Genomic DNA, 21,629 nt, shown 5'->3' with positions numbered 1-21,629 from the left:
GTCTGATGCTGTTTCCACTGTTTCTCCCTCTATTTGCCATGAAGTGATGATACTGTTATTCAAATTTTTCCTCTCTATCTAGTTTTTAAATTATGGTTTTATTTGTCCCCAATTTCCCTGCTTTCCTCTATATTGAATATACTGTATATTTCTTTGACCAAATTCCCATTCTGTTCCCATAAATAATCAGGTCCTAATTTCAGGACACTGTTGGTCTGAATCTATGTATATCAGTAGTATTACAACTGAAAGGAATATACCTAGACATTTTAAACACAGAGATTAAACATCACTGGCCAAGTAGAAGCTGAGCAAATATACTGGTATTCTGTGCCTGAAAAACATGAATATATGTTCTCTCCTGGTCAGAAGTGAGAATGATTATACACGGGACACTGTGATAACCATAGATAAGAGGACATTCACTACAGCAGACTGACCAAAGGGTCACAGGCATCACCTGTTCAATAGCAGAAACTCTCCCTGCCAAAGCTGACCCTTAGTTGTCTCTGAGCACATAACAAATGCTTCAATGTGTGTGGGTGCATTGGACCCACACATGCGCTCATGTACACACACACACACACACACACACAGCCCAATCCAATAGCTGCCGGTCATCACACAGCATCTGATCTCTTCTATTGTTTTGACTGCATTTTAAAACACTCAGAAAAACCACTTAGAGAAAAACTTGCTGTTAGTATTTATTACCTAACTATTCAAAAACTCATGCTTATGCCTGAAGTAGTTTCTGGATATTCTAAATCACCAATTCTGGATTCCAGAAGAAAGCTGAATTCCCAGAAAAGCAGATGAAAGAAATCTCTTTCCCAAACTTGTGTGCCATTTTAATGCTTGAGCTTCAAAGCAGCTCCTCCCATAGTTCACACTTTAAAAGACTAATTTCCACACACATCACAAGAGACATATCAGTACTGAAGGTTGGTTTGGAAGAATGTTAGAGACTCGAAAACAGCATCTCAAATAATGCTCTATTGTATAATATACAGAAGGAAAAGATGTGTTCAGAACTTTAGTTCAAGTAATAGAATAATAAACTTTAGTAATAAACTTTAGTTTAAGTAATACCAGTGAGATGCTCTCAGTATATGCCTGCTTCTTGGAGACGTGCCCAGCACAGTTCCCTTGTGTTAAGACTACATGACGTCACTTCCAAGGCCCAAACTGATTTTAAGTACCAGAAATCACGAATCACTATCTCGACAGACCAACAAAATGATAAAACCTGATATCACATTTATCACTGTATTTTTTAAGGTATAAAAGCATTTTTTAAATCATGTGATAAAATTGATATCATATTCATTGCAACTATTGGTTTTAAAAATGTGACATGCATGGAGTGGAGTTTGTTTTGCTTGTTTTTCCACTTCAGAATAGACCAAAGCTGAAGGAAGGAGGCTCTTTAAATTCTAAAGAAGACAGCAAATGAGTCAATAATAGTTGGGTTACTTAAAAGTTAGGAGGACTTGCCTGGTGGCTCAGATCTGCCTGAAGAAATCTGCTTGAAGTGCACGAGACCCAGGTTCAATCCCTCAGACTGGAGAATTCTTGGACAGAGGATAGAGCCTGTCTCTATTCTTGCTTGGATAATTCCATGGACAGAGGAGCCTGGCAAGCTACAGTTCAGGGGGTCAGAGAGTCAGACACAACTAAGCAACTAGCGCACGTGCACACATACACACACATACATACACACAGACGTGTGCAATCTGGAACTTCCCCCAGCCACCTCCATGTACCTACCTGTAAGTATGGCAGAGAGAGGAGGATGCAAGGCCAGTAGAAACATTGCATTGGCATGCCTGATAGCTCAGTCGGTAAAGAACCCACCTGCAATGCAGTAGACCCCAGGTCAATTCCTGGGTTAGGAAGATCCCTTGGAGAAGGGAGAGGCTATACACTGTATTCTGGCGTGGAGAATTCCATGGACTGTATAGTCCATGGGTTTACAAAGAGTCAGCCACGACTGAGTAACTTTCACGTTCACACTTTTCACTACAAAACTGTGGTCTCCGAAGTAGATTTTCCTTCTATATCTCACACAGTATGGGAAAGGAGGACTATAAGCATATCAAAATATAATGAGAGTGTTGAGGGTACTTCAAATAGAATTACTGCAAAATTTTGAATGTCTGTTAAATACTATCCGTTGGTCTACAGAGTCTAGTTTGTGCTGGTTCTATTGATATCAAAAAAGACATGAGCAGTCACTGTGTATCTGAGAAACTTAAAGAAAATTAATATGGAAAATAGCCATACAATTCAATAACTGAAGTGCAAGGTGCAAATCCATTAGAAATACTAGGATTTACCCATTGAAATTTAAGTGATGTAACTAACAGCAATAGATCATCTCTGGGACATGTATTCAAATAATGAAAACTAAATTTACATTGAAATTTTGTCCTTGTTTTTTAACAAGTCCCTCTTGAGACAAATTAGACTGTGCAGTGGATGCAATCCCCATGGTCCCTAGTCACAGTAGAAATACTGCCTGTTTTATAACCATGTTATAATTAGGAATTGTCAGAAGTCTAGGAGACTGACAAGGAAAGGGAAGTTTTTCTTGTGGTTCTCGGTATGTTCTCCCATTCCCATTGAGGATATAGAAAGGACATTCTGGTGGTTTTGATTTCCATGGATTTTAGCTACCAAGTTATGATTTTATCATATTCAAATAAAATGACTAAAATATGTAAGAAAATGAATAGGTAGATGCCTAGAAATATTCACCCTTTCAAATGTTTAAGTGTAAATTTAAGGGAAAATTATAGAATTCAGAGACCAGAACATAGCACCTTTACAATTTACTCTCTACACTTATCTTTTATGTGACTCATTTACATTTAATGGTAAAGATTTTCCCTGCAATGCCGGAGACCTGGGTACAATCTTTGGGTGGGGAAGATACCCTAAGAATAGAATGGCAACCCACTCCAGTATTCTTGCCTGGAGATTTCCAGGAACAGAGGAATTTGGTGGTCTACAGTCGATGGGGTCACAAAGAGTCCAAAACAAGCGAAGTAGCTAACACTTTTACACTTAGGAAGCTTTCATATATATTACACACCTAACAGTCTGTGTATATGATCAGGATAACAACAAGGTAAAAAGAAAACATGAGAGGATGTAATTTAAAGCCGCTGTTTTCTCTAAATTTCTATGAAATTCCAGAACTCAAAATCAGGAGGAAATATTCCATCCATTATGTTGGGTGCATGCATGCATGGTAAGTTGCTTCAGTATGTCTGACTCTTTGCAATCATATGGACTGTAGCCCACTAGGATCCTCTGTCCATGGATTTTTCCCGCTGAAAATACTGGAGTGATGGCCATCTCCTCCACCAGGGGTTTTTCCTAATCATTTCAAAATTTTTAGCAAAAGGAATACAAGTGTCTAAGTCTCATATCAGACCACTGGCCCTAGAAAGTTCCACAGAGACCTACGCTACGTGTCTGGATGCCTTAAGGTGTTACTTCTGCCCCCTCTGCTCTCTCCACAGATGTCTAGCTCTGAGTCTATAATGAGTGGAAACCAGTCCCTCTGCACCCACTTCACATTTGTAGCATTTTCCTCTCTAGCAGAGTTACAACCTGTGCTCTTCATTGTGTTCTTAACCATATACTTGTTTACCATGGGAGGAAACCTTCTCATCATTGGCTTGATCTGGGGCACCCCTTCCTTACACACTCCCATGTATTTCTTCCTGGTTAACCTCTCCTTTCTGGAGATGTGCTATATCACTAGTGTGGTGCCTCAGATGCTGGTGCACTTGCTTGTGGAGATCAAGATCATAAGTGTGGCACGCTGTGCAGCTCAGATGTATGTATTTAGCATCTTGGGACTGACAGAATGCGGCCTGCTAGCAGCCATGGCTTATGACCGCTTTGTAGCTATTTGCCATCCTCTGCATTACTCTCTCCTGATGGGCCCTGGTGTGTGTTTGAAATTGGCTGCAGCATCTTGGACCACTGGGGTCGTGGTGGAATCAGCCCAGACCACATGGATCTTCACTCTGCCCTTCTGTGGAACAGGAAGGATCCAGCACTTTTTTTGTGACATCATGCCTGTAGTGAAACTAGCTTGCGTTGATACCTCCCACAATGAGACTACATTGTTTGCTATCTCTGTGCTCTTTATCATGACCCCCTGTCTCCTCATTCTATGCTCCTATGTGTGCATTCTGGTGACCATCCTGAGAATCCCTTCAGCCACTGGCAGGAGCAAAGATTTCTCTACTTGCTCTTCTCATATCCTGGTTGTTACTCTCTTCTATGGTACTGCCTTGTTCACTTACCTCCAGCCAAAGGCTGCACACACTCCAGAAACAGACAAGGCAACTGCACTCATGTACACAGTGGTCACGCCTGCTCTGAATCCAGTTATCTACACCTTGAGGAACAAGGAAGTAAAGGAAGCCTTTTGGAGAACTCACAGACAAATGACCTAAACTTGTTTATTACCAAACTATTTAGAAACCCATGTATCTGCCAGAAGTATTTTCTGGATATTTTCCTCCTCCAAATTTCTGGATTCCAGAATAAGCGTGATATCCTGGAAGAGAGATGAAAGAAATCTCTTTACCAAACTTGTGTGACATTTTAGTCCAGAGCTTCACAGCAGCTCCTCCATATGTAAAAGTTTAAAGAGTCTTTTCTTCATATATCATAAGAGAAATATCAGCACTGGCTCTTGGTTTAGTGCAATGAGGAGAGGCTCCAAAACAGAAACATCAAAAATGCCTTTTGTTTTATGTATGGAAGGAAAAAGCTGGGAACAGATCTTGAGTTTAAGTAATAGAAAATTGTGGACACCAATGAGATGCTTTCCATTGCATGACTGCTTCTAGGAGACATGCCCCACACAGCTCTCTCATGTTAAAACTACTTGATGTCTCTTCCAAGGCCCAACCTGTTTCTGGTTAAGTATCAGAAATCTTCAGTAGTTAGTACCTCCAAAATGATAAAATCCTGATATCACATTTATTACTCTCTGTTTCTCAGATATTAAAGCATTTTCGAAGCATTAAATCTAATATTATATTTGCTGCATAATGTTTTAAATATGTGGCATGAGTGCAGTGGAGCTTTGTTTACTCATTAAGCCATTTCAGAAGTGGCCAAAGCTGAAGTAAAGAGGCACTTTAAGTTCTAAATAAGACGGCAAATGAGTCAAAAATAATTGCATTTATTAGAAACATAGAAAATCACCCCAGACACCTCCATGTATCCACCCTTATGTGTGGCAGACTAAGGAGGGTGAAGCAAGCTGGAAATGTTGCACTTACAAAACTGTGGGTTCTCAAGAAGATTTTCCTTCTATGTCTCACAATAGATAGGAAGGGAGAGCTGCAAGCATATGAAATTATATTCAGGGCCGGAGGGTGTTAAGAGTGGCTCAAAGAGAATTACTGTAGGAACTGGAAGGTCTATTAAAAGGAGAAACTGGATAAAAGTCTCCACTCCGAAGCTTGATGAGATGAAGCATTTGGGGCAGCTGAACTACTTCCATCTGAGAGGAGCTTCAGATGACGAAATGTTAAAGACAGACTTTGGTGGTATCCCCTGGAGCTTGGGTGGGGGGGGTTGTGGATATAGGAACATAAATGTGAGGGCTGCTTCACATACAATTACTGCTCTCCTTTGTATTGAGGTTCACTGTAGGACTCTCTAAAAAGCAGAGTTAGAAACGAATAAAGAATACTTGACAAAATAACCAACTTAGGTATAAATTTACAAAATATGCTAATATCTATTTAAGGAAAACTACAAAACTTTGATGGAAGATATCGAAGAACCAGAAAAATGGAAACCTAATAGCTTTGTACATCAACAATTGAACCATGTTGTATATTACATCCTATAACTGCCTGGGCCTCACCCAGTAAGAAAATTTGCCCTTTTCCTCTCTCTCATTCCTAACTTACCAATTCACCAGACCACACAGGGTCTAGAAGCTGTTATGTATTGGCTGAGTTCTGAATTTAAAATATTATAAACTTTTTCAAATTCAAATTCACTATATTTCAATAACTTTAAAAATCTGCAAGTTATAGTAACTGACAGAGCTAGTTCAGGGAAACAAAAGGGAGAATCAAAAGAGCAAAATTAAACAGTTATTAGAAAAAGTAAAGCCATTTCATAGTTGTATTCCTAAAGAATTGAGCATTCTGTTACAAATATTTGATTTTTTTACATGAAAGCCAGTGATTCACATAGCATTATGTTATATGTTATATCCAAGGTATATGTTATACCCTGGCTTATGGAGAAATTTGAATGGAATCATCTCTCATCTCATTATTTTCCAAGTATGAAAATTTAGCAAAAATATGGAGCACCTTATTAACGGCAAACTGGTAATCTCCTTTATAATTAATACATTGATCTATAAATTCATAAGATATGTACACAGAACTTATTCACTTTATGTTCAGAGGTCTTCTTTCACTACTACTTTGAAAATTTCCAGTTATATTAATAAAAAAAGCTTCTAATGCATGCTAGAAATATTAAAGTCAAATTTTACTTCTTAGAAGATGTTTGCATTCTGAGAGCACACCTAAGGAAACATCAGTATTGGAAGAAGCTGCCATTTCAAAGCAACGGAAAAACAGAGGAAGAACAAGTATTAGACATACTTGAAGTGTGTCTTTTTGGTAAAAGTTTATTAGCAAAAAGTCTCCTGTAAAGCTTTTGAAGACAGTTATTTTTAAGCCTATTTTGTCCTGAAAAAATCATATTTAGCCATCTCCAGTAATGATCAATAAGATCACAAAGAAGAACTTCTGAAGCTGGCTGATAATATGTAATCTCTAATATTATATATGATCCAATGACATTTAAAATATGCCTCTGTCTCATCTTAATTTCAATGCATTAACCACTGACAACACACAGAACCAATTTGAAATCAAGTTTCTAGTTGATATCTCGCTCAGAAATTCAAGGTATCTCAATTGGACGTGCCCAAAGCAAACTTATGAGTGAACCTACCCTGAAAAATATGTCAAAATTTTCCATTGTATATCTTAGCACAAACTACTACACCATCCATTCTGTATGGAAGACAGGAGTCTTAGGATTGTCCTCGTAACACAGCTCTCTTTGTCACTATATTCAATCTGTCACAAAATAATGGCAATTACACACAGGAAACATATGAAAATCCTTCATTTCTCCTTATTTTTCCTGGCATAGTCCAAGCTGTCATCATTTTGACCTTTAATTGACCTTTCTGGTGGCTCAATGATAAAGAATCTGCCTGCCAAGATGCAGATTTATTCCCTGAGTCAGGAAGATTCCCTAGAGAAGGGCATGGCAACCCACTCCAGTATTCTTGCCTGGGAAATCATGGACAGAGAAGCCTGGAAGGCTATAGTCTGTGGGATTGCAAAAGAGTCAGACAACATCTTAGCGACTGAACGACAACACATCCACTAGGAAGGACTGACCTTATTCAGTATGTTCCAAACTACAGTCATGGTGATAGTTGCAAATTAAAAATTTCCGTAAACCATAACCAAGTCTGAGGGCATACAGTAGGCTCATAACTTTTAGAATAGAGACTAACATGAAGAACATAACCAAAAAAGATCCAGCTCCTTTTTGCTCTCACAGACCTCATCTAGCTCCATGCTCTCTCTGTTCTAATTTCAATGACTCTCTTTCAGTTTCTTGAATATCATCTCACCATGCAGACAATACACATGTTGCTTTGTCTCCCCAGAATCTCCCTCTCCAATAACTGTGTTGTTATAACTATTCTCTTCATCTAATTAATCCAAGTTCTTCAAGTCTCAAATCAATAACCACTTATTTATGAAATCTTCATCTCCATAACTACATATTTTCTTCCTATTACATATTTTATGACACTGTTTAACCTCCTTTGGGTCCCAAGATTTCTTTCCATATTTATGGTGCTTCAGTTATTTATTTTTATTTCTTTTATTATTAACTCATTTGAGATATTCAAATTTATATTCTTTCTCCAAACTGCTTGATATTACCCCTACAGACCATGTTCTTTTCAGATATTTTTATATAGTTAGACAACTAACCATTCTGAAAATGTACTATAATAATAATTAGATCAAATATACATTTGACACCTAATCTATGCCAGCTATTGTCCTGAGTGTTTTACAAAGTATACCTCCCTTATACCTCACAACACTACAATTGGGGTATTAGTATTTCTATTATAAAAATGAAAAAATTGAGGCATAGAGAATTTAAGAAACTTGCCAATGGTAACTAACAGCATTTGTAAATGATAAATTCATTATCTTAAATATTATACTACCATATATTTTAATTTATCTATTTTTAATTGAAGGATAATTGCTTTATAGAATTTTGTTGTTTTCTGTCAAACCTCAACATGAATCAGCTATAGGTGTACATATATCCCCTCTCTCTTGATATATTTTTTCTTCAAGTTGCACACTTATATTCAGTATAACACTTAAACTTAGAGGTGCCTGAATGGTGCACCATTCACTTCCTGCTTATTGCAGATATGAAGAAATATTATTCATAGAACATGCTCAAATATTTTAGTCAATTGTTCATAGGACATTCCCCACATTATCTTAAGCCAGATGTAGCAATGGGAACAGCAGGTATACTGGCAGAGTGCATAACTTGTTCTCAGAAAAATCTAAATACTTAAGACCTGGTCCCAAATATGAGCTTTGTGTTGATAAAGGAAACACAGGATTTAGGAGGTTTAAACTTGAAGAATGAACTGGATAGGGTGAAAAAGTTTCTTTAGCATAAAAGGGAGTAAATGAAGAGGCTGAAGAGAAAATCTAGATATGGATTGTCAATTCAGTCATATGGTATCCCCAAATCAACTGAATCAATTTATATTTATAATTTCAAAAATTTGGTAGGAAATTAAACATGTATAAAATAGTCTGTGTATCTTCATGACAGTCCACCGACCATGGGCTCAGTTCAGTTCAGTCACTCAGTCGTGTCCTACTCTATGCTACCCCTTGGACTGCTGCAAGCCAGGCTTCCATGTCCATCACCAACAACCGAAGCTTGCTCAAACTCATGACTATTGAGTCAGTGATGCCACCCAACTATTTCATCCTCTGTCGTCCCTTTCTCCTCCCACATTCAATCTTTCCCAGCATCAGGGTCTTTTCAAAGGAGTCAGTTCTTCGCGTCAGGTGGCCAAAGTATTGGAGTTTTAGCTTCAGCATCAGTCCTTCCAATGAATATTCAGGACTGGTTTCCTTTAGGACTAACTGGTTGGGTCTCCTTGCAGTCCAAGGGACTCTCACAAGTCTTCTCCAACACCACAGTTCAAAAATAGGCAACATAATTCTCCTAAAAGAAAAGGGGGGAATGAGAGAGTCATTTCCTAGGCAGGTTGATAAGAAGTCTAGGGGTCCCCAAGGAGAGAGGGGTTTGGAATTCTCAAGGAGGAAGAAAGGACAAACTTTTTTTCCTTCTCTACATTCCTTAGGATTATATAACAACAATGTATTCTGCCTGAGGACAGTCTCTGGATTAAACATTCTGGCTAATTCTGTTATCTTAAAATGTAAATTATGGGAGTAGGTCTGGTGAGGTCTTTACAACTTCTGGACATTCTTGGATTCATTGGAGAGTATATAACTTCATTGCTAATACTAACAAGCAGGTACTCTTTCTACCCCCTTCTGTTGCCTATGTCAGAAGCTTTCTCTATCTCCTTTATACTTTAATAAAAAACTTTATTACACACACGAAAAAAAAAAAGTATCAATTCTTCGGCGCTCAGCTTTCTTTATAGTTCAACTCTCACATCCATACATGGCTACTGGAAAAACCTTAGCTTCGACTAGATGGACCTTTGTTGGCAAAGTAATGTCTCTGCTTTTGAATATGCTATCTAGGTTAGTCATAGCTTTTCTTCCAAGGAGCAAGCATCTTTTAATTTCATGGCTGTAGTCACCATTGGCAGTGATATTGAAGCTGAAAAAAATAAAGTCTGTCACTGTTTCCATTATTTCCCCATCGATTTGCCATGAAGTGATGGGACCGGATGCCATGATCTTAGTTTTCTGAATGTTGTTTTAAGTCAGCTTTTTCACTCTCCTCTTTCACTTTCATCAAAAGGCTCTTTAGTTCTTCTTCACTTTCCGGCATAAGGGTGGTGTAGTCTGTATATCTGAGGTTATGGATATTTCTCCCGACAATCTTAATTCCATCTTGTGCTTCATCCAGTGCAGCATTTCGAATGATATATTCTGTTTATAAGTTAAATAGGCAGGGTGACAATATACAGCCTTGACGTACTCCTTTCCCAATTTGGAACCAGTCTGTTTTTCCATGTCCAGTTCTAACTGTTGCTTCTTAACCTGCATACAGACTTCTCAGGAGGCAGGTGAGGTGGTCTGGTATTCCCATTTCTTGAAGAATTTTCCACAGTTTGTTGTGATCCACATAGTCAAAGGCTTTGGTGTAGTCAATAAAGCAGTAGATGTCTTTCTGGAACTCTCTTGCCTTTCAATGATCCAACAGATGTTAGCAATTTGATCTCTGGTTTGTCTGCCTTTTCTAAATCCAGCTTGAACATCTGGAAGTTCATGGGTCAGAAAAAAGAAATCTGTTTTATTTTTTTAATAGATTTATTTATTTTAATTGGAGGCTAATTACTTTACAATATTGTATTGGTTTTGCCATACATCAACATGTATCTGCCACAGGTATACACGTGTTCCCCATCCTGAACCCCTCTCCTTCCTCCCTCTCCGTACTGTCCCTCTGGGTCATCTCAGTGCACCAGCCCCAAGCATCCTGTATCCTGCATCGAACCTAGACTGGCGATTCATTTCTTATATGATATTATACATGTTTCAATGCCATTCTCCCAAACCATCCCACGCTCTCCCTCTCCCACAGAGTCCAAAAGACTGTTCTATACATCTGTGTCTCTTTTGCTGTCTCGCATACAGGGTTATCACTACCATTTTTCTAAAAAATGGGCCAAAGAACTAAATAGACATTTCTCCAAAGAAAACATACAGATGGCTAACAAACACATGAAAAGATGCTCAATATCACCCATTATCAGAGAAATGCAAATAAAACCACAATGAGGTACCATTTCACACCAGTCAGAATGGCTGCGATCCAAAAGTCTACAAGCAATAAATGCTGGAGAGGGTGTGGAGAAAAGGGAACCCTCTTACACTGTTGGTGGGAATGCAAACTAGTACAGCCACTTTGGAGAACAGTGTGGAGATTCCTTAAAAAACTGGAAATAGAACTGCCTTATGACCCAGCAATCCCACTGCTGGGCATACACACCGAGGAAACCAGAATTGAAAGAGACACATGTACCCCAATGTTCATCACAGCACTGTTTATAATAGCCAGGACATGGAAGCAACCTAGATGTCCATCAGCAGATGAATGGATTAGAAAGCTGTGGTACATATACACAATGGAGTATTACTCAGCCATTCAAAAGAATACATTTGAATAAGTTCTAATGAGGTGGATGAAACTGGAGCCTATTATACAGAGTGAAATAAGCCAGAAAGGAAAACAAAAATACAGTATACTAATGCATATATATGGAATTTAGAAAGATGGTAACGATAACCCTGTATGCGAGACAGCAAAAGAAATCTGTTTTAAATACATTTCACTACCCTTTCCTTTCTACATCCTTTATTAATTTTAATGTATATGAGGCATTTTTTAAAATTTTATCTCCTTAACAATCATTGTCTCTTTGCCTTCTCTTTCATTGGAAAAGCACACCTTTCTGATTCTCTGACTACATGTTAGCACTATAGAATATGGGAGGCTTGTGATCAAGGCCTCAGAAGATATTGACTCAAAATCTGATACACGATCTTGAAAGGTTCAATCAAACTAACTCTTGAGTTTTTATTTAAGCAAACAAGAAGGTGATATTTCTTTTCATTAGACTTGAACTTGGGAATATAGAACTCTGGAGCACCCAAGGACTATAGCACAAGAAAAGAGAGTATTGTGATTATGATGTCAATGAGAGGAAAACACTGCCTAGAGATGCATATTCTTGAGTCATGATGACTTATAGGCCAGTGAATCTAGCTTTAGTAATACACATAATTTTCTACTGTAGACAACAATGCCCTCCCCTTCTTTTACCATTTGCTTACATCATTCTGAGATGAGGTATTCCTTACCAGTAACTGAAAAAGGCAATACCTCAAAAGCCATTGTAACTGAAGTTCTAGAGACAGCTCTTATTCAGTCACCAAATCATGTCCAACTCTTCATGACCCCATGGACTGCAGCTCACCAGGGTTCCCCGCCCTCACCATCTCCCAGAGTTTACCTAAGTTCATGGTCACTGAATCAGTGATGTCATCCAACCATCTCATCCTCTGTCACCCTCTTCTCCTTCTGCCTTCAATCTTTCCCAGCATCAGCATCTTTTCCAACGAGTCAGCTGTTCACATAGATGGCCAAATAATTAGAGCTTCAGCTTCAGCATCAGTCCTTCCAAAGAGTATTCAGGGTTGATTTCCTCTAAGATTGGTTTGATCTCCTTGCTTTCCAAGTTGCTCTCAAGAGTCTTCTCAGGCACCATAGTTGGAAAGTGTCAATTCTTTGGCACTCTGCCTTCTTTATTGTCCAGCTCTCACATCAGTAAATGACTACTGGAAAGACGATAGCCTTGACTATATGGACCTTTGTCAGCAAAATGACATCTTTATTTTTTAACACACAGTCTAGGTTTGTCATAGCTTTACTGTCAAGAAGTAATTGTCTTCTAATTTCATGGCTACAGTCACCGTCTGCAGGGATTTTAGAGACATGGATATCGCAGTTTTTTAACTCTATCTTTTGACTCCCCTAAGAAAGATTATTTCCATGCATTCTTTTTTCTAGCTTTACATATCTTTAATGGTTTTCCCTACAATTTTCATGAATTGAAATCGATTTTAATAATTCCATTATTTAATCAAATATAACATGCATATATTCTTAAGAGTAATTCAAGAATAATGTAGATTTATTCAATAAATATCACTCACATAGTATAGGTAAACAATTCAGAGGCCTCCATTTCACAAGATTCCTGAGATGTCTAATTTTATAAGGTTTTTCCATTTACCTCAGAAGGAAAAAGTTGAACAAATTATATCATGCAAAGTAATCTTTGTGACCAGATTACTTGACTCAAGAGAAAATTCCTAAACATACATACCAAAGTATATAATCAGTGTCTAGACCCCTTCCTAGACAGAGATACTTGTGCTATCTTTTGGAGTTAATTTTTGAATTTTTAAAAATAATGATTAGGAAAGACTCAAAAAATAATATTTTCTCAGTTTCTATATACAGTTGCCACTAGGGAAATGCAGATGCCAAGTGTTTATTAATAATTATTAAGCTAGCAACATTGACCAATCTGGTAACAAGGATAAAAACCTAGAATATAGGATTTTGTATACTTCGAAATTTTTACCAAATTATATGTTTGCAATATAAACAATACAATCAGTTCAAGCTACTAATTGCCAAAAATGTCTTGCAAGGAAGGAAATATACCTAACTCACATCCTACCAGTTAGTTAAATTAAGAGGCGGTTTGTTTCACTGCATAGATTTAGGAAGACTATGAATTTGGCCATGAAACGGTCCCTAGCAGTGCCATCTGGTGGACAGAATCTACAATGCTTGTACCTGAATAGACACATTGACACTGAAGTCGCTCAGTTGTGTCCGACTCTTCGCGACCCCATGGACTGTAGCCTATCAGGCTCCTCCATCCATGGAATTTTCCAGGCAAGAGTACTGGAGTGATTTGCCATTTCCTTCTCCAGGAGATCTTCCCGACCCAGGGATCAAACCCAGGTCTCCCGCATTGTAGGCAGACGCTTTACCATCTGAGCCACCAGGGAAGTCCACCTGAATGTAGGTAAAGTCTAAAAACTTTTACTTAAAAAAAAAATCTGACTCTCTGTGACATTTTAGTTCCCAAGATATGTGATATATACAATTTTACTAAAATTATTATATTTAATAAAATTATTGTTAAAAATTTACCCAAAGACATAGAATCATTCTCTTCTTTGCTGCTTCAGTCTATTTTATATATATGTCCAAGGGAGAGTGACATATGACTAATTTTATGTTACCTAACTCTGTCATTCTCAATAGCATTCATAACACCCTGGAATCCTTCTCCAAAATAATTTATATGCTGCTACAGAGGAGAGATGGCTACTGTCATAGCCATTAATGATTTACAAAATATTCAATTTGAAGTCCACAGATTGCTCTCTTTTTCAAGGAGCAGGGACTGAATAAATAATTTTAAATAAATAAGTATTCTGTTCAATTCTAAATATTACTACCTATGAAAGGCCCATGTGAAATAATAGAGTAAGAACATAAAGGTGGACAGGATTGCTAAGTTTGGTCATGATAGACAAAGATTAACTGACGTCACCAGGGAAACTGAATATTATACAAGAAAACTGGAGTCATTATCATTACACATGTAAAAGGATGAGAGGTTTGATTTATTCTCAAAGATGAAAACAGTAGCATTTTAAATGATAGGAGGAACTAATAGGAAAGCATGTTTCTGCTTAGTATGAAGAAAGCTGTTTTAAGAAGCAGAGCCTTTTAAAAATGAAGTAGACTGCCTTCAAAAATATGAAATTTTCAATTGATGAAACTATTCAAGTATATAATTGGTTATTCATTTCCCCACCCTCTATCTTTAGGTAGAATATGATTTCTAATATTTGAGGGTATTTATATACATGAATTCTATAAGATCAATAACTATAATTAAATATGTCATTATCATTAATAAAAATAAATTTCTGTCCCACAATCATCTGATAGCCTATCATTAAAACTGAAATTAACTAAAAATGATAACAAGAATATCTTTCTACTTTAGGGAAAATCTTTAAAATTTAAAATATTACTTCTTTTACTTAAAATTATAAATGCCCTGCCTCTAATTGATACAAGATCCTGGGAAATGTAAAAGAAAAACATTTGATTCATAACTTAACTGTTATATTTAGTGCCTGGAATCAGCCTCAATCAGAAGGTATAGTGTTTTATTTTTTATTTACAGCTAATATAGTGCCCAAATCACTGCAGATGGTGACTGTAGCCATGAAATTAAAAGATGCTTACTCCTTGGAAGAAAAGTTATGACCAACCTAGATAGCATATTCAAAAGCAAAGACATTACTTTGCCGACTAAGGTCTGTCTAGTCAAGGCTATGGTTTTTCCAGTAGTCATGTATGGATGTGAGAGTTGGACTGTGAAGAAAGCTGAGCGCTGAAGAATTGATGGTTTTGAACTGCGGTGTTGGAGAAGACTCTTGAGAGTCCCTTGGACTGCAAGGAGATCCAACCAGTCCATTCTGAAGGAGATCAGCCCTGGGATTTCTTTGGAAGGAATGATGCTAAAGCTGAAACTCCAGTACTTTGGCCACCTGATGCAAAGAGTTGACTCATTGGAAAAGACTCTGATGCTGGGAGGGATTGGGGGCAGGAGGAGAAGAGGACGACCGAGGATGAGTTGGCTGGATGGCATCACTGACTCGATGGATGTGAATCTGAGTGAACTCCGGGAGTTGGTGATGGACAGAGAGGCCTGGCGTGCTGCGATTCAGCGACTGAACTGAATATAGTGCCTTGCTTTCCTTTCCAATTATTCTGAAAAATATAAGTAGAAAGAGCCTTTGCATTGTTTTATGTAGTTATAGACAGACATTTACACCATTTCACCCTCTCCTTTCATATTTACCAATTTTAATCATCACAGTCAGTAAATCCCTCCCCATAATCACCTTCCCAAATTCTTTTAAGATGGCTGAGAATAACAGATGTTTTTGAGGAAATTTGAGCAAGATTTATTTTGGTAGCCATTCCTCAGATCCTGTACATACCTGTTATTATATGTTGCTTGTGATATGATTTTGATATTTAGTTGATATCAAAACCTAAATCATGAATGATGAAATTAATTATTTATTCTCTTGTGTGGCTGTTCTGGTTAAAAGGACTAGCTGAGAATATTGCTACAGCATCATACTACAATAGTTTCTAATGTAGTTCAAGGCAGCTGCTCAATCTAATCAATCAAACAATAATCCTGAGGAGATTTTATATGTATAAATATACACACACACACACACACACACACACACACACATATGTTAATATATGTTTTGTTATAGAATATGTTACAGAAAAATCCAAACAAACTTTTGGCTAACCCTATATATAATCTACTATATATATATATATACACATATATATATATATATTCTATATATGTGACCTTGAAGGGCATACAAATGCCCTTAAGTAAAGATTGTAATATGTTTATTTGACTAATGGAAATATCTTCATTCATTGTCCAATAATAGCATCCCAAGAGAAATGGTTTAATTGCATTTTACTATTCAAACTGATTTCTTAAATACATATGTAAATATATATTTAAAGTGCCAAAAAATTGGGTAAAATATTATTTTACATGTGTGTTAGAAGTAAGAGAAAGAGTGAATAAATTTGTCCATATATTAAATAAAGTCTTAGAAAAACTTTTTTTTCCAATTTATTCTAGATATTTATTCAACCTGATGAATAATATGTTTATTTCCACTAGAGGAAAATAACTGTAAGAAAATTCTAAACTAACTTCCAGACATTAAGAAGTATAAAATGAATTTAAACATGAAGTTACAAATCACTCTTTCAAATATATATATATTTTTAAATAAGATGTGGTCAAGAGCAGATATAATTCCTCATTGAAGAAGTCAGAAAATAATAGTGTTTGCATATACTAAAATGATTTTTAACATGTTGACTCTTTGGAAACTACTCCAATAATGTTAACATTCACCCAAGAGATTCTTGTGAGCATGTGTGTGTGTGTGTGTGTGTGTGTGTGTTGTGTATGACAAATATGAAAAGTTTAGTAAGTGCTTGTCTCTGACTCTTAATTTTTAAACATGTATGTAATATACCACTTAAAACTGTTTCTAGCTTATCTTGCCCTATAATCACCTATTTAGAGGTTTCTGAATGTTCTTTCTAATTTTGTTATTCGGCTAACTTTACTTTTTAATAGGGCCCGATGAGACTGATTAAAATTGTGAGTTATTTTACATGTAGTTCATATAAAATAATTCATAGCAGAATCCAAAAGTTTCTTTTCACCAGTGGGAATCATTCAGTCACCCTGGTGCACCCTATAGCTAATTATGGTAAAACAGATCGATTTGTTAGAGGAAGTTTGAGAAATTAGTTACCCTACACCCCCAACTGTACTTTGAGACCAGTGGAGTCCCATTTTCTTGTTAACCTTCTCAAAGCCAGATTTCAACTCTCTTAGGTACCTCTCTAATTGGCACACTTAACTATGAAAATGCAGTGTTATTTTAGACACCCATTGGGAATAACACTATTTGGAAACCATCCGAGTAGAACTGGATCCAAATATACTACCCTGAGGATGAATTCATCTTTAATTAAAAATATTTGTATAAATACTCTCCAAGGACAAAGATGATTAATGGCAACAATAGAAGAGTGCTTTGTGAGTTTTTGATTGGTCTCCAGGGTTTGCTGCATTAAAGACATAAATTTCTTCTAACTTTAACTCCAGAAGGCACATTAGACAATTTAAATTAAAAGGGTAATTTAGAGGAATTCTGTTCTCTTGCACAACTAAGATGATGTCTCCTCAAAACAAAAAGTTAACCAGAAAATGTCCTTACCAATTATAAAAATCCTTAGGATTATGTGGAATAAAACATACTTATCAAGAAATATTTGTTCTTATCTATTCTAGGTTTGGGTAAGGTATTGTGAAAAAATATAGAATTAGGAATAAAGAGAGCTGGATTCTAGTGGTGCATTGGTACCAGCCAAGAAATATGCACATAGGATATTCATTCTACGTTTTAAATTCTCATTTGAAATTCTTAAGAAGTTTATATGCCACAGATTATTTTAAAGGCTAAATTTAAAAATCCATACAAATGAATGTATCCTCCATTCCCTAGTCTATTCCCCTGACTGAATTATATGAAACACAAATGACCAGGTACATATCATATTTTACAGAAAATAAAACAAACATCTAAAACAGGAGACTTGTCAGCTTCTTTAAATTACTCAGCCTAGGTTTCATAATTCTGCTTGTCATGCACAAGATGTCATAGTTAAAAGAGTCTTCAGAAATTGCCATGTTTTGCTTCTTCAACTATTTCTTGGTCCAATTGATAATAAAGATTATAATATAAAAAGCATAGCAAAACATATTTTTAAAACTTTAAATACATGATTAAATTGACTATAACGCAAACTGTATTAGAGAATATCTATATACTCTAAAACTAGCAACAGACTAGATGGAAGAATTAATAAACTGTGGAAAATGAGAAACTTTGATAAATTTTTGTTACCTATATATTAACCAATTTATCATTCAAACATAAAACATATTTCCCCAAAATATTCATAGAAAATTATTAATTTGATAACACATTAAGTTAAAAATAACATTTATGAGATATAAATATGGGACAAGAAATTTTCAGAAAAATTATAGTAAAAGATGAAAATAATTTTAAAAAGAAAAAAAAAGGAAAGGGACCTAACTGATTTTGAAAATGAAGCTAACAATACCAGAAGTATTAATTCTAATAGGAAATTAAACTTGCAATTTGAGATAATTGAAAGTAGTTTTATGTAGAACTAGTAGTAGTAGTATAAAGCTATAAAATGAAAATGTACTAATATTTAAGATACTATGATTCTTGAATACTTTCATTCTACAAAAATAAAAATAAGTATTGAATTAAAAAAATAATAAAGGCAAGAGTACAGAATTACCATGGTTGTCATTAATGAACCATTTATTTCTCACAAGTGTATGCATATTATAAACATGAAATTGTGTATGTATGTATGCATTTCTTTACTGAATTATTAACATATTTATGAACTTATGCTAGAAAGTAAGTCTATAAAGATCAATAGTAACATTACAGGATGACATGGAAGCCAGCCTTCAAACACAGCACAATTTGAGCATCAAGATTGATAGTAAAATGGTACAACCCACTAAATAATATAGTGTGGCTCAGACGGTAAAGAATCTGCCTGCAATGAAGGAGACTTGGGTTTGATCCCTGGGTAGGGAAGATACCCTGGAGAAGGGAATGGCTAACCATTCCAGTGTTCTTGCCTGGAGAATACCATGGAGAAAGGAGCTTGACGGGCTACAGTAATGGATCGGAAAGAGTCAAACATGACTGACAAAGCACACTCTGAATCTATAGTGATTTATTTTATTAATCAAATATGTATGTACACATGTATGTATGTATTTTGGCTTCCCTGATAGCTCAGTTGGTAAAGAATCTGCCTGCAATGCGGGAAACCCCAATTTGATTCCTGGGTCAGGAAGATCAACTGGAGAAGGGAAAGGTTACCCACTCCAGTATTCTTGAGCTTCCCTTGTGGCTCAGCTGGTAAAGAATCTGCCCTCAATACGGGAGACCTGGGTTCGATCCCTGGGTTGGCAAGATTCCCTGGAGAAGGGAAAGGCTACCCACTCCAGTATTCTGGCGTGAAGAATTCCATGGATTGTATAGTTCATGGGGTCACAAAGAGTCAAAAAGGACTGAGCAACTTTCACTTTCATGTATGTATTTCGAATTGAACAATGCTTAACTTTAAAGAGAAAGCTAGCAGATACTTTTGTGTTAAATGATTAAAGTAAAAATTATCAGAAACATGACCAAATGAATTCATCTGCCACCAACTTGACACAATGAGAAGACAGCATCATTTCTGTGATATTCCTATTTCACACTGAGACTAAGAATGCATGGCAACAAATGGAGGCAGTCTCTGCTTCTCATATGGGACCTTTTGCTATAAAGGATATCACTGGGAAAACTGGTACAAATATATGTGTATATATCATCAAAACACAAATTTAATTTTATTGATATTTCCCTCAGATATATACCCAGAAGTGGAATTGGTTGACCATATGGTAGTTCTATTTTTAATTTTTGGAGGACCCATAAGTGTTTTCCAAAGTGGTCTACCAATTTACACCACCACTAACAATGCACTAGTGTTCCTTTCTCTACATTCCCACCAACAATTTTTATTTCTTGTCTTTTTGATAATAGCCAGCCTAACGGGGTGAAGTGGTTTTGATCTGCATTTCTCTGATGACTAGTGATGCTTAAGAAATGTTCATATACATGTTTTCTTTGTTCAATGTCTATTCAGGTCTTCTACCGATTTTTAAATTAGATTATTTGTGTTTTTGCTACTGAGTTGTAAGGATTTCTTATATATTTTAGATTTTAATTACTTACCAGATATGTGGTTTGGAAATAGGTTGCCTCTGATTGTTTCTTTTGGTATGCAGAAACTCTGTAGTTTTTTTATTATATAAATTTATTTATTTTAATTGGAGGTTAATTACTTCACAAGATTGTATTGGTTTTGCCATACATCAACATGAATCCACCACAGGTATACACGTGTTCCCCATCCTGAACCCCCCTCCCACCTCACTCCCCATACCATCCCTCTGGGTCATCTCAGTGCACCAGCCCCAAGCATCCTGTATCATGCATCATACCTGAACTGGTGATTCATTTCATATATGATATTATACATGTTTCAACACCATTCTCCTAAATCATCCCACCCTCTCCCTCTCCTACAAAGTCCAAAAGACTGTTCTATACATCTGTGTCTCATTACAGTCCCACTTTTATTTCTTTTCTTACTGTGCTTTTGGTGTCGTATCTACAAGGCATTGCTAAGACCAACATCAAGGAGCTTTTCCCCTACATTTTCTTCTAGGAGTTTTAGAGTTTCAAGGCTTACATCTGAGTCTTTAATCTATTCTAAGTTACTGTTTGTAGGTGGTATAAGGATCCAGCTTTATTCTCTTGCATGTGCATATCCAGTTTTCCCAGCACCATGTATTCCCTATTGATTGTTCTTGACTCTCTTGTCAAATATTTTGACTAGATATGCATGGGTTCACTTCTAGGTTCTCAATTCTATTCCACTGTCTATGACTCTCCTTTTTTGCTAGTAAATCCTACTGTTCTGAATACTCTAGCTTTTTAGTATAGTTTTAAATCAGAAAGTGTGATGCCAAATACACTTTTAAAACTCTGGTTTTGATTGGGGTTTTATATGAAAATTGTAGGTGACTGAAAATATGCTACATTTTTGGTCAAGTTGCAAGTACTGATAATTAGATATTTTCATGAGCAGTCCTCAATTTATTTAATAAATTGCTATGACTCTTTGTCCAAAAGTTTCCCTTGTGGCTCAGCTAGTAAAGAATCTGCCTGCAATGCAGGAGACCTGGGTTTGATCCCTGGGTTGGCAAGATCCCTTGGAGAAGGGAAAGGCTACCTACTCCAGTATTCTGGCCTGGAGAATCCCAAGGACTGTATAGTCCATGGAGTTGCAAAGAGTCAGACATGACTGAGCAACTTTCACTTTCACTTATGAGTCTTTGTCCAAAATAATGTGATGCCTCTAATTTTAATCTTTTT

At 36.4% G+C, this 21,629-nt stretch overlaps 1 protein-coding gene across 1 annotated transcript; it reads left to right on the top strand.

Moving 5' to 3' along the window:
* Positions 1-3,530: 3,530 nt before the first annotated feature.
* On the top strand, positions 3,531-4,478 carry LOC120858026 (olfactory receptor 10A2-like). The gene has a single exon (XM_040233923.1). It carries the CDS (start codon positions 3,531-3,533, stop codon positions 4,476-4,478), a length of 948 nt encoding a protein of 315 aa, XP_040089857.1.
* Positions 4,479-21,629: the final 17,151 nt, after the last annotated feature.

Source organism: Oryx dammah, unplaced genomic scaffold, assembly GCF_014754425.2.
Source record: "Oryx dammah isolate SB20612 unplaced genomic scaffold, SCBI_Odam_1.1 HiC_scaffold_29, whole genome shotgun sequence".
Lineage (NCBI taxonomy): Eukaryota > Metazoa > Chordata > Mammalia > Artiodactyla > Bovidae > Oryx > Oryx dammah.
This window is presented reverse-complemented; position numbering and strand designations above follow the sequence as displayed.